The sequence below is a fragment of the Dendrobates tinctorius genome, unplaced genomic scaffold, assembly GCF_039654945.1.
Source record: "Dendrobates tinctorius isolate UK_male_01 unplaced genomic scaffold, ASM3965494v1 ptg000342l, whole genome shotgun sequence".
Taxonomy (NCBI): Eukaryota; Metazoa; Chordata; class Amphibia; order Anura; family Dendrobatidae; genus Dendrobates; species Dendrobates tinctorius.
The window spans coordinates 5,318,477-5,332,968 of record NW_027362008.1 but is presented as its reverse complement, the minus strand read 5'-3'; the positions used below and the strand labels follow the sequence as shown (position 1 = coordinate 5,332,968).

Genomic DNA, 14,492 nt, shown 5'->3' with positions numbered 1-14,492 from the left:
CACAAAAAAAGAACCCAGCCCCAACAGGTGAGGTGGATGGTCTAATAAACCCTTTACGTAAACTGTCTGCTATGTAGTCTTTCATGGCCTGACGCTCTGGACCAGAGAGATGAAATATTCTCCCCTTGGGGAGACGAGAATTCGATACCAAGTCTATGGGGTAATCATATTCTCTGTGAGGGGGTAATTTCTCTGATTCTAATATAGAAAAGACATCCTCATAATTCCTGAATGCATAAGGTACCCAGGGAGGCTTGACTTTAACTTGGTTCACTGATAGCGATTTACAGTTGCCCTGACACGCTGGGCTCCAGCGCACAATATCACCCAGGTGCCAGTCTATGACTGGATTATGTTTGAGTAACCATGGCATACCCAGAATAACTGCGGATGATAAATTATTGATAACAAAGAATGACACATGTTCAGCATGTAGTAAACCCACTGACATTGATACTTCCTCAGTGACAAACTCCACTCCACCCTGGATGATAGATGTGCCATTAATCGCAGTGGTTTTAATGGGGGCATTAAGTCTTAGCAGTGGTACGCCAAGATTCCTTGCTAGCAGGAAATCTATGAAGTTCCTTTCTGAACCACTATCCACATAAGCCTCCAAACACACAGATTTCTTAAGGTAAGACAAAGAAATAGGTAAAAGGACTTTGGCGGCATTAGCGGGCACCTAGGCAGGCATGGCCAGAACTACCCAGCTGCTGATGTCCTGGGAGTGAAGACTTCTGATGTCCAGCGTTTTCCCAGAGGTCTCCAGACTGTGGCTTGTGCAGCATGTTAGTGCAAGATGATGGGAGTGATCCTCCACAGGCTGAGCAATGAAGCAGGTAACCTGCTTTAGCCACAGAATCAACTCAAAGAAAGAGGCAGGAGAGAAAAAAAATTCAGGGAAAAGTAAGGTAATGCCTTTGTATATATCCTGGATATACACTCACTGGCCACTTTATTAGGTACACCATGCTAGTAACGGGTTGGACCCCCTTTTGCCTTCAGAACTGCCTCAATTCTTCGTGGCAGAGATTCAACAAGGTGCTGGAAGCATTCCTCAGAGATTTTGGACCATATTGACATGATGGCATCACACAGTTGGCGCAGATTTGTCGACTGCACATCCCTGATGCGAATCTCCCGTTCCACCACATCCCAAAGATGCTCTATTGGATTGAGATCTGGTGACTGAGGAGGCCATTTGAGTACAGTGAACTCATTGTCATGTTCAAGAAACCAATCTGAGATGATTCGAGCTTTATGACATGGCGCATTATCCTGCTGAAAGTAGCCATCAGATGCCTGTTCTTAGCTGAGAGGAGTGGTACCCAGTGTGGTCTTCTGCTGCTGTAGCCCATCTGCCTCAAAGTTCGACGCACTGTGCGTTCAGAGATGCTCTTCTGCCTACCTTGGTTGTAACGGGTGGCAATTTGAGTCACTGTTGCCTTTCTATCAGCTCGAACCAGTCTGCCCATTCTCCTCTGACCTCTGGCATCAACAAGGCATTTCCGGCCACAGAACTGCCGCTCACTGGATTTTTTTTCTTTTTCGGACCATTCTCTGTAAACCCTAGAGATGGTTGTGCGTGAAAATCCCAGTAGATCAGCAGTTTCTGAAATTCTCAGACCAGCCCTTCTGGCACCAACAATCATGCCACGTTCAAAGGCACTCAAATCACCTTTCTTCCCCATACTGATGCTCGGTTTGAACTGCAGGAGATTGTCTTGACCATGTCTACATGCCTAAATGCACTGAGTTGCCGCCATGTGATTGGCTGATTAGAAATTAAGTCTTAACACACAGTTGGACAGGTGTACCTAATAAAGTGGCCAGTGAGTGTATAAAAACGATTTTGGGCCAGATATAATGTGACGTCCGTCAGTTGCGAGTCGGAGCTGCACGTAAGACAGCACCACTTTACCCCCCATACAGGGATCTGGAATTACAGCGGAGTCCAAGAGGTAGCTGCCTATGAGAGCAGCGGCTGGAGCAGGACGGTCGCCAGGAAGGGACTGAAAGCGTAGTCAGGAATCAAAAGTCAGAAAACGGGCGGGCAGCAGAGGTACAAAAATAGGCAGGCAGTAGCAGAGTCAAAATCCAGGCTAAGGTCAAAGTCGAAAAACCAGGAGAGCAGCAGAGGTACAAAATTGGCAGGCTGTAGCGGAGTCAGAAATCCAGGCAAAGGGAGTGAAAAGTAGCAATTAGACACTAGAACATTGGGGAAACAAAGACTATCTCTGGCGGCCTGCAGGACAGGCTCCAAAGTATTTGACGGATACGGCTATCCCTCACAGGTTCACAGCCTGATGACCTAATCTGGACCGACCCCAGGAGAAACATGGCGATGCCCAACGATAGAGGCATGCGTTAAAGGAGCGGGACTACATGAGGACATAGCCCTCCTATTGCCGGCACCACCAGTCGAAGGAGTCCGGCTTCTCCCAGCGGCCGAGGCAGGAACACAAGCCCCCGAGTCCAACGGCGATGTGACAGTCCGGCGCCTCCCAGTGGCCGAGGCAGGAACACCAACCCCTGAGTCCGACGGCAACGTGACAGTCTGGCACCTCCCAGTGGCCGAGGCAGGAACGCCAGCCCCTGAGTCCGACAGCGACGTGACATTTGGTCTGTTTGGGGTTATCATCCTCCTTATCCTCATCTTCATCATCCACAACCAGTAGAAAATCATGGTGAACTTATTCCGTGATGCAAAAGTCACTCAATTTTTGGCAAGGGTGTTTTTATGATGCCCGTTACTAATTTGAAACCAAAACATATGTTACTCTCCCAGGGGGAACTGTCATAAAACTGAAAAGTACGTATAATCTTCCCATTTATTCTTATATTTACCGTTTTTCCTATCTGGAACGTCTTCTTATGACCTAGTGTTTACCTCGCCAATATAAAAATATTGAAATCCTATTATATTTTTATATCCCTGTCTGAACTGTTGCTAGGGACAAACATATCTTGTTGAACACATTCTGGCTTCATATCCGTGAACCTGTGGTCGCCCCTCCCTTTTGTTATTTTCTTTCATAGGTGGATTCACATTTTTTATTTCTTTTGATTTCAGTATGATTTATCATTATGTCTCCTCCGCCACTAGATGACCAGGGTTAACGTGTTTTGTGCTGCTACAGGCAGTCCAATTTTTGGCAAGGGTGTCTATGATGCCCATAGTTATTTTTAAAAATTGTACCCCCCATGGGGAAAGGTTTGTCAGCCCATGCACTGTGTGTATGGGCTTTACAAGTCTAGGAGACCCGCTCCTTTACATTGGGCCTAGTTTTTTATGAGGCCTTCATTAATGTCTCCTCACTCTCTGCCACTAGATGACCAGGTTTAACGTGTTCTGTGCTGCTACAGCCATTGTCAAAATCCTAACAAGGGTGGTTGGTTTTGCTGGGTGTAAAATACTTGTTATGGAAAAGGTTGAGGTGTACCCCACAGGGGAACATGTTTGCCAGGCAACACACTTAGTGTATGGGCATTACAAGTCTAGGAGACCCGCTCCTTTTTAATGGGACATTTTTTTGTTAAGAGGCCCTCCTCCATGTTTCTTCCAAGGGGGGATTGGGGTGCATATTACTTGCAGTCAATGCATAAAAAACAGAATGAGAGTAAAAAATGAATAATGTGAAGTGGATTTTCCTGTGCCCATCCAGTATGTGGGTTCAAAGGCTTATTGGGGTGCATATGACTTGGTAGCAGGGCAGGCCTTGCAGTCAATGCAACATTTTTTATTGAAGCCATCCTGGACATCTCATGAAAGGGGTATTGGGGTGCGTCTTAATTCTTGGCAGCCCATCCACTTACAGCATAGGCTATAACAGTTTAGGAGACCCACTGTTTAATAATGGCCCTTTAAGCAGATTAATGCCGCCTCATGCTCCTGTAAAAATCGGCTCTGTGACTTTGAGTCCCTCCTTCATAAATGAAACAAGATGTGTCTGCTTATGTGTCACACAACACAGGCCAACTAGGGTTGGTAAAGGATACAATGACATTTCCCAGTGAATGCATTTGTTTTGGTTGAAAGCAATGTTAAAGTTGAAAAACGCTTCAAAATGCTGCGTCTGAACATAGCCCAAGCGGTGGAGGAACATTTTGGATGGATGTTTCTTAACATATTTCCCAGCAAAATCGGCTTTGGTTTAGTCTTGGTATGTTTTTTGTTGCATCGGTAAAAATGGCATGAAATGCTGACAACATTGTTTAAAGCTGTGAACTAGGAGTCAAGAATGCTTCCAGGGGTGATCCCCATGATGTCCCCGTGTCATTTGAGCAGTGTTTTCATAATTTTCAGATGTTTTTAGACCTTAAAAGGACCCTTGGGGGGATTGCGGTAAAAATGCTTGGGTCTTCCATAGACTTACATTGGGCTCGTTGTTCTGTCCGAGTACCCGAGTTTTCCAATTTGCTCGACCAGAACAAGCACCCGAGCATTTTAGTGCTCGCCCATTACTATTCATCAGGAGTGGTCAGAATTCAGGGATTGTCAGAGATGATCAGTGGTTTTCAAAAATGATCATCGGGGAGTGGCGGTAGATGATCAAAAGTGGTCAGAGATGATTTTGTCATGGTCACCTGTGTCTGGACGCAGATGATACCGCAAGGCGGACCCATAACACACGTGACCCTGGATACAGCGCCTCCAGTGGCGAATTTAAATAATAATACGTGCAGATGGATACACCGCCTCCACCTGGCGAATTTAGGTATTACACGTTAATATAAATTCTGGAAACCCCGCCTCCAGTACGGCGAATTTAAATAATAAGGGGGAATCTGGATAACATTAACAATGGTGGCCCCTGCGATAGGGAATGGGGACGTGGAGACCTCCTAAGCTCCCCTGAGCCAGTATCCCTACACTCCTTACGTTCCCTATACAGGCTCCGCACCTGTCGCCGCACGCGAACCTTAAACCCTTGCTCGCCCTGACCCTAAACCCTCACTAGGGAATTGGTCGGTGCGGAGACTAATTCCACCACTGCACTAACAACACACATGAGGAAAGAAGACAATACAGGGGAAACACCACTTAGCTTTAGGCTCTGTGCTTATACTCCTGCAACAGAGCCCCACCACCTGCGTGCGTCTTCTCCACCCGGATCCATCACCATCCTGGATCCTACACCAAAGTGCAGCCTTGGAGCAGAGTCCATCTCCAGTTGCAGCAGTCCAATAACAGAGTCCCAAGGATGAGTCAGCCTCTGCCAAAATTCTAAGCATGCTTGAGTCCAGCTCTCGGCCACCAAGTCGAGCATGCCGAGTGCAACTCTCTCCAGAGTCGCCACTCCACAAAGCCATGCACGCACTTCCCGCCGACACCATAAACTGCGACTCCTCCACGCCATGCCAGCAATTCCTGTAGACACCATTAGCTGCCACTCGTCTCCTCTGGCTGACTGCGCAGGACTCCTCTTCAGCTCCATGTTCACCCAGGCTTCACAAACTCAGAATGAATCAATATCACCAGCAGTGATTGCACACCCTGAGACTCACTTATAGAGCCCCACACCTGATTCATAATTACGTGCACATTAAACCTAAAGTGCGATACCACTAACCACCACCGGGGACAGTCAAGTCACTTGGCACTTGCCAAAGTAAAGAAAGTTCACCCTGTGCAATTTAAAACTGTCAGAGCAAATTCAGACCATGACAGATTTGAAGTGGTTGGAGATCAGTGCAGATTATCATAGATAATAATAGGTGGTTGGGAATGATGAGGGATTGGATATGATCATGGGTTGGGGAGGATTTTAGAAGAAGGTCATAGATAGTATAGGATGAGCAAGAGTGGTCAGGGATGATCTGGGGTTGATGTGAATGACCAGGTATTGCCAAAGATGAATCCGGGTGGTTAGAGATGATGATTGCTGGTTGGGGATTATTTGCCATGGTTTGGAATGATTATGGTTGTCAGAGTTTGTAGGTGTGATAGTCACAGATGATCAGGAGTGGTCAAGGCCAGAAGGGCAGTAATTGTTGAAATAAAATGTGCTGTGGGATGGTCTTGGAAATAGGCAGCGGTCCGGGTTAGTCTGATAGATTTTAGCATATCATAACTCGTGTATCGCTGAGGATAGTGATTTACATACAAGTGATGTTTGGCTACCAAACGAATTAGATGGCGCAGAGCAGGAGAGACTGTCTGCTGGCTCTACACATTAATGCGAAGTATAACAAACCGTTTCTAGCAGGACGAGTTGGAGAATGAGCCTGGAAAAGGCTGTAGTGTAGGGTCTGCCCCCTTCTTGGTGACATCTTACCCTCAGTGTGCCGCCCTTACGGAGCTCGTACATACACCCTCTTTCTCAGCACTATATGGCCGCTTCCCAATTGCCTGCTCCCAGATGTTTGAACATTTACTCCTCGCTCATTATTGTTCCCTCAATCCTGCCATCCTCAACAATCTCCTCTGGGATTTTAACGAGAAAGACGTCATAAGAATGGGCAATGCACGTGTCCCATAACATGGAGGGATGTGTCTTTCATGAGCAGGAGTCAGGCACCGGTCCTGGTCTTCAGAATAGGAGCATGATACTCGTCTGTAGCGCCGCCATCCTGGCAAATCTCCGTAGATGTGATGTCACCAGCGCACCTACCAATACAGCGTGGAGCTGGAATATTCCTTTATAGGCCAGTCACAGATATATTTGTCATCGGTCATGTCTCTATGTGCAGAACACACAGAAGCCAAGCACTGTCCTATCACCGCCACTGCTGGCGCCTGGACCAGACATGATCCCAGCAGCTTAACACTAGACATGCAGCAGTTACTACCGATTGTGGTTCCTGAGGGATTCATCAGGCCCCGACATCTTCTGTCAGCTGGTTCCTGCTTCCATTGGTTATAGGACTTCTACGATGTCTTTGTAAAGGATGTGGCTCTCAAGGCAAGAAAAGTCAGGGAGTCGAGAACCACTTGCACAAACGGGCACCTAGAGTGAGTCAACACCCTGCTACAGCACCCTGATAATGTCAGCCTCCATACCACCACAATAACTAGCCTCTGGGCAATGTGGGACCACGATGGTAATGAGTCTCCATACAACCACAATAATTAGCCTCCGGGCATTGTGGGACCACGATAGTAATGACAACCATACAACCACAATAACTAGCCTCTGGGCAATGTGGGACCATGATGGTAATGAGTCTCCATACAACCACAATAATTAGCCTCTGGGCATTGTGGGATGGATCGGCAAAAGTGTAATAATGAATATTTTATAATAGAACCGGAACTTCTGTGACTTTGCATAATGATATTTACAGGACTGATACAAAATAACAGAAAGTATGGGAGCACATGTATAGGAGAACCTCTGCCTTCACGAGCCCCCACCACGACTGTAGTCGTACTGGTTACATATCACTGTCTATATGGCAGTGGTGTATACCGTACACAGCGGTGATGGTGCCGCCATACAGGCACCTGCTCCTCCGCTGCCCTATGTGTATCACAGCCTTACACTGAGGGCTTCACTTTTACGTTCTGGTGACTTCAGCCGCCATCGCTACATGTAACAGGATCTGCGCAGTCGCCCTTCATTCTGGCTGTCCGGTGATGCTCGCAGAGCAAAGGATTGATCTGAGTATAGAGAAACACTGGAAGCATTACCCAGCCCTAATTTAATATCACGCCGTGCCTCCCACCCTGCCCCTGGAGCTCCCAATCTATTCTCCCTTCAGAGCACAGAGGAAATCCCTGAGACTCTCAGCGTAAGGCCCCTGACACAGAGGACGATGTTGTAAGGTGCAGAGCTGCTCATCCTGGGGGCCACAGTATACAACATGGATCCCCAGTGTATGGCGAATCAGGCTTCTACTGCCTGGGTCCCTAGTGTATGGCGAGTGGCTTTTACTATCAGGGGCCCCTAGCTTATGGTACAGTGGCCCCCACAGGGCCCTAGTGTATGGTGTATGGCTCCTCATCTTGATAGCTCCGAGTATATGGTGCATGGCTACTCATCCATGGGGCCCCCAGTGTATGGTGCATGGCTCTACTTCTGGAGAATCGAGTGTATGATGCCTGGCTACTACCAGGGGTCCCCAGTGTATGGCACATGGAGTCTCATCCTGGGGCCCTAGTATATGGTGCATGGCTCTTCATCTTAGGAGCTCCCAATATATAGTGCATGGCTCCTCATCCTGGGGCCCTCCAGCATATGGTGCATGACTCCTCATCCCGGGAGCTCCCAATGTATGTGTAGGTGTGTAGGGGATCGTAGGTAGTCCCTTACATCTCAAACATATCCCGGTTCATGATGTAAATATATTATTTATCTGTATGTATATTGTTGCCCTATATGCTGCTAAATGTATATATATATATATATATATATATATATATATATATACATGTATAATATATATATATATGTGTCTGTTGTGTCATATAATGTGTTATAGGGAAAGTGCAGCACTTAGCTAGTCCACTAGATGGGGGCATAGTAGCGCTTAGGCTAGTTTCAGACTAGCGTTTCTGGGCGCAGTGCAGGGCCGCCGCTAAGCCCCCCCGGCCGTGCCCCCTCCTGTCATCTCCGATCGCATGACAGTGCATGCGATCAGCGTACCCTAGACTTAGTTTTGGGTGCGCTGATCGTGCTCTGGTCTGGTTTTGCTGGCGCTGCGCCCAGTGCACAAAAATGCAACATAGCGCGTTTTTGTGCGCTGGGCGCAGCACCAGCAAAATCAGACCAGAGCACGATCAGCGCACCCAACGCTAAGTATAGGGTGCGCTGATCGCATGCACTGTCATGCGATCGGAGGAGATAACTGGAGGGGGCGCGGCTGGGGGCGGGGCTTAGCGGCGACCCTGCGCTGCGCCCAGAAACGCTATTCTGAAACTAGCCTAAGTAATGTAAAAGAATAATTTGGAGGAGCTAACCGTGGGTTAGCTAGCAGTTCCTGGTTTTGTATTCAGTAGGGCCATAGAGCCCGGACAGGGCAGTTAAATCCGTAACGTTGTGAGAAGCCCAGCCATCCAGGGCCAGTGGGCCAGAGGTGAAGCAGTACAGGGATGCAGGTCGCTCAAGATATGGCAGCTTACTACATGGGCGATCCCCTTATGTCTAGGGTGAAACGGATGAGGGAACGCCTGAACGTAGTAAAGCTGAACAGGGAGAACGCTGCGGTACTGGATGAGACGGTACGACCCGGGAACCTACTGAAGGACGTAGTGAAGACCACAGGGAAAGTGATGGATGTCAACTGTGTGGAACTCTATGTTGATGCTGTTACTGATATGGACGTGCTGAGAATGAAAACAAGTAAAGTTCTTCATTTAATGTTGGAATTGGACTGCGTCTCTGTTTTGTGTGCAATTGTCTGGAGAGGGTCTTCAGCAACCCAGAGGAGACCCTGAAGGTGCAGAGAGGCAAGTACACTGTCAAAGGGACATTGTTTTCATGTGGCAGGAGACCAGGGCGCGAATGAGCCGTTAATCTCAGCCATGACTACGGCCCTGGCCTACCCTCACAAATGATGCATGGCTACTAGTGAGGAGCGAGTGTACTCGTTACTTGAGATTTTCGGGTGTTCTCCGATTAGTTTGGACGTACTCGGAAATTCAGTTTGAGTCCCCGCAGCTGCATGATTTGCGGCTGCTAGACAGCCTGAATACATGTGAGGATTTCCTAACAAACCAGCCGCAAATCATGCAGCTGCGGAGACTCAAACTGAATTTCCGAGTACGCCCAAACTAATCGGAGAACACCCTAGCATGCTCGGAAATCTCGAGTAACGAGCACACTCGCTCATCACTAATGACTACTCATCTTAGGAGCACCCAATATAAGATGCATGGCTCCTCATCTTGGGCACTCCCAGTATATGGTGCATGGCTACAATCTTGGGGGGCCCCCAGTGTATGGTGCATGGCTCATCATCCCAGGGGCCCTAGTATATGGTGCATGACTCCTCATCCTAGGAGCTCCCAATGTATGGTGCATGGCTCTACTTCCGGGGATCCAGTGTATGCTGCATGGCTATTACCAGGGGGCCCCAGTGTATGGTGCATGACTCCTCATCTTCGGAGCTCCCTGTATATGGTGCATTCTACATCCAGGGATCCAGTTTATGGTGCATAGCTTGTACTACCAGGGGCCCCAGTATATGGTGCATGGCTACTCCTCCCGGGGGTCCCCAGTGTATGGTGCATGGCTCCTCATCCTGGAAGCTCCTAGTATATGATGCATGGCTCCTACTACCAGGGGCCCCCAGTGTATGGTGTATGGCTCCTACTACTAGAGACCTCTAGTGTATGGCACATGGCTTATCAGCCTGGGGCTCTAGTATATGGTGCATGGCTCCTCATCCCAGGGGCCCTAGTATATGGTGTATGGCTCCTACTAAATGGGCCCCCAGTGTATGGGGCACAGCTCCTCATCCTGGGGCCCTAATATATGGTGCATGGCTCCTACTACCAGGGACCTCCAGTGTATGACACATGGTTTTTCATCCTGGGGCCCTAGCATACGGCGCATGGCTCTACTTCCGGGGATCCAGTGTATAGCTCCTACTACATGAGGCCCCCAGTGTATGGAAAATGGCTCCTACTACCAGGGGCCCCCAGTATATGGTGCATGGCTCCTCATCCTGGGAGCTCCCAGTACTTTCTGGTGGCCCACAGTACATGGTGCATGGCTCCTCATCCCGGGAGCTCCCAGTACTTTCTGGTGGCCCACAGTACATGGTGCAGGGCTCGTCATTCCTGGGCCCCCACTCTATGGCACGCGGCTCCGTATCCCAGGCCTCCATCCATACTGTGTAAACCTTGTTTCTTAGAGCCCCCACTCTTCTTGTCACAGGCAGAAATGGTCCTTGGGGGCCAGTGCCGATCATTGGATGAGCGATCACAGGCGTCAGAGTCTCCAGTAATAAGTCTCTGCTGAGGTGTCTTATTGGTCAGTCAGTGAACAGAAATCCTCCTCGTTCATAGCCGGACTCTGCTACTTGAAGTTTCCATAAGTCTCAAAAGAATCCAGATAAGTGTGAGCAAGCGAGTAGCAGAAGGAGAACTGCGCCTGCAACGACAGGACACGGGGTGAGATCCGTAAACAGCAGGTGACATATCCGCAGCAGCGGGGTCAACTGCTCTGTGCGCCCCTCATACCCAGCTCTTACCTTACTAGGAATGAACTGGCAGCGTCTCTTCCTGAGCGAGCGGACGGCCTGAGACACATCTACTATTCCATCACTGCGGATCTGATCACAAAGCATCATACCGGCACAGAACAGCCCTGAGCGGCTCGCCCCATCCCTGCGGAGACAGAGGGTCATAACGATCTGCGACCAATCCTACAGAGCGGAAAACGGGACTAGTAGCAGCTGACGAGAAAAGATCCACTATGTATCATCACATCCTCCATACACATACTCCAGTCATTTCCAGAGCTGCACTCATTATTCTGCTGTTACATCACGACTTATCCTCCAGTCACTTCCAGAGCTACACTCACTATTCCGTCATTCAGTCATGTCTTATTCTCCAGGCACATCCAGAGCTGCACTCATTATTCTGTGATTCAATCATGTCTTATCCTCCCAGCACCTCCAGAGCTGCAGTCACTATTCTGCTCTCATACATCCATTGAGTTCAACCTTTACTCTAACATCTTGATCCAGAGGAAAGCAAAAACCCCATGAGGCAGATGATAACTGGGCCCATATTAGAGGACAAATTCCTTCCCGACTCCACAGGCGGCAATCAGACGAGGTCCTTGCATCAATAGTGAATCAACTATTACAACCTCGTGTGACAGAGAGTTCCATAGACTTACTGCTCTTACAATAAAGTATCATCTGCAATACTGAATTTCTACTCTGTTCGCCCTCTACAAGGTCATTAATAAATATGTAGAAAGGAAGATGGACCAATACTGACAACTGTAGTACCCAATACTGACCCCTGTGGTACCCCACCATTACCTGTGACCCAATACGACTGACATCCCTTAATAACCACTAGTGATGAGCGAGTGTCCTCAGCACTGCTCTATAGCCAATCGAGTATCCTGGGTGCTCGAGCGCCATGCTCGTGTCCCGGCATGATTCGCAGCTGTTCTTCAGCCACTAAACATGCGGAGATTGCCAACCAATCATGGTAATGCTGTAGCCATGTTGAATACTGGCATTACTATGATTGGCTGGCCGCATCACGTCATCAGGGCAATATAAGACCTGGTCAGTAGATATGGGCGAACTCGAACAGTAAATTTGGGTGTCCGTACCAAACATCTGCTGTTCAGGAATAGACACCAAACACGGACTTTACCAGGAAGTCTGTGTTACTGTTTGGGTTCGGCCTCCCAAACACCGGTTGTTTGTCACGCTATCATGTGCATGACAGCGCGGCAAACACTACTTCTGATCGGCGGTAAAATAAAATGACAGAGTGAGCCCGCAACTGTGATCGAAGGTAAAAAGTATACCTCCAGTCACTGGCATCGGCTGATGGGACTATGGCTCCCATCAGCGGAAGCCTGCACTCAAAATAAATTAAATGAAAAAAAAATGCTGTGGGTTCCCCAATATTTTTCATAACCAGCCAGATAAAACTGGCTATCGAGAATAGAGGGGTTCCAATGCTATTTTTTAAATAAATAATACAAGCTAAACCAGACAGCTGGAGGCTGGTATTTTCAGACTGGTAAGGGACCATGGATATTGCCCCACCACCTAAAAACAGCAGCCCGCAGCCACCAAGAAAAGGCGCTTCTATTAGATGCACCAATTCTGGCGCTATGCCTAGCTCTTCCCACTTGCCCTGTAGCGGTGGCAAGTGGGGTTCATATTCGTGGTGTTGATGTCACCTTTGTATTGTCTATCTGTGTGACATGTGCTCTTCAGCATGAACAGTTGCATCATGTGACTGTTCATGATGAGAAGCAAGGAAGAATGTGCTACAGCGAGCAGGCCCCTGAACTACAGTGATCAACACTAGCACAATGAGAAAAATTCTCACGGTGCAGCTCATCATGAGAAATTTCTCGGGTGAACTGGAGTGAATTCACAGCTGCACCGTGAGACTTTTTCTCACTGTGTGAGAGGTGATCTCACCGAGGTTACCTCAGTTCATTGGCCTGGCTTGGATCGCAGCCTCAGTGATCTGCGGTAACCTCTATGAGGTCACCGCTAATCAATGTTGCTGCGCTGGCAGCAGCTCATTCATCAGTGATTTTCAGCCTGGACGGTCACGTCTTGGCACCGTCCAGGTTGAAAACTGTTCATCCTCAGACATGGATTATGCTTTTGGACAGAACGCCAGAAATGGTTGTTTTTTTAATTTATTTTTTGTTTTATTACAGGAGAAAATGGCTTCAATGGAATTTGCATTTGGTGAGTATAACCGTTTTAAAGTGTGTTTATTTAAAAAAAAAAAAAAAAAGGACTTTATTCTAGCTGTGTTTATTTACCATATAACTATAGGATTAGTAATGGATAGGTGTCTCAGATTCCTCTCCATTACTTACCCGTGGGCTTGATGTCACTGGGCAATATTACAGTGACATCAACCCCGAAAATATGAACCCCACTTGCCACTGCTACAGGACAAGTGGGAGGAGCTGGGCAAAATGCCAGAATTGGGGCATTTAATAGATGCGTCTTTTCTGGGCATCTGTGTGCTGCTATTTTTTGGCTCAGGGGGCCAATATTCATGGCCCTTTACCAGCCTGAGAATACCAGCCCCCAGCGGTCTGCTTTCGCTTGGCTGGTTGTGAAATATGGGAAGGACCCCACACTATTTTTTAAATTGTTTATTTAAGTAATTTAAAAAAACAGTGTGAGGACCCCTCTATTCTTGATAACCAGCCTTGCTGATGCCTGATGGTTGCAGCCAACAGCTGTGAGTTTTGCCTGGCTGGTTATCAAAAGTACACGGGAACCCACACCTTTTTTTAAATTATTTATTTAGAGCACAGGTTCTGGCTGATGAATACTCCCATCAGCCGCCTTCTCTCACTGTTATTAGCGGCAGCAGGCACAGGCTGAAGGGAGCAGTAGTCCAATCAGCTGATGACAGTGACTGGAGGTAAACAGCTTTAAGGGCTCACATTGTCATTTGACAACGCGAGAACCAAGCCTGTTTAACCGGCGGTAATTTTACCACCAATCAGCAGTGTTTGTTGCGCATATGTCAGCTTGGCATTTACTGGATGTTTCGGCCCCCCATTCAAGTGAATGGGGTCTGGGTTCGGGTCCATGTACTGTGCTGGTACCCGAACCCAAATTTCTTTTTAACTGTTTGGCCAAACCCGCCGGACCAGAACATTCAGGGATCCGCCCTTCTCTAGAGGTGATGCAATGTTTGCCACACTGTACTCCTGATCAGAGTAGGGAGAAGAGAGGGAGAAGAGATGGAGAAGCGATAGTGGTCAGGGTCAGATTGACCTATTGAGGCACCAGAAAATTCTCCAGTGAGCCTCGGGGCTTTAGTGGGCACTGAAGTCAGCTACCAGCTAGGCTTTAACATG

The 14,492-nt window shown here is 48.1% G+C and overlaps 1 protein-coding gene across 1 annotated transcript in view; it reads right to left on the bottom strand.

The window, feature by feature from the left end:
• Nucleotides 1-10,310: 10,310 nt before the first annotated feature.
• LOC141074884 (receptor-type tyrosine-protein phosphatase T-like) overlaps nt 10,311-14,492 on the bottom strand; it is a 336,227-nt gene continuing 332,045 nt past the window's right edge. Inside the window, exons 30-31 of the mRNA XM_073562192.1 lie at nt 11,143-11,278; nt 10,311-11,042 (exon numbers count right to left, since the gene is read on the bottom strand). Of these exons, the coding sequence (XP_073418293.1) occupies nt 10,968-11,042; nt 11,143-11,278 (211 nt within the window). The 3' untranslated portion in view covers nt 10,311-10,967. The remainder of the gene's footprint in view (nt 11,043-11,142; nt 11,279-14,492) is intronic.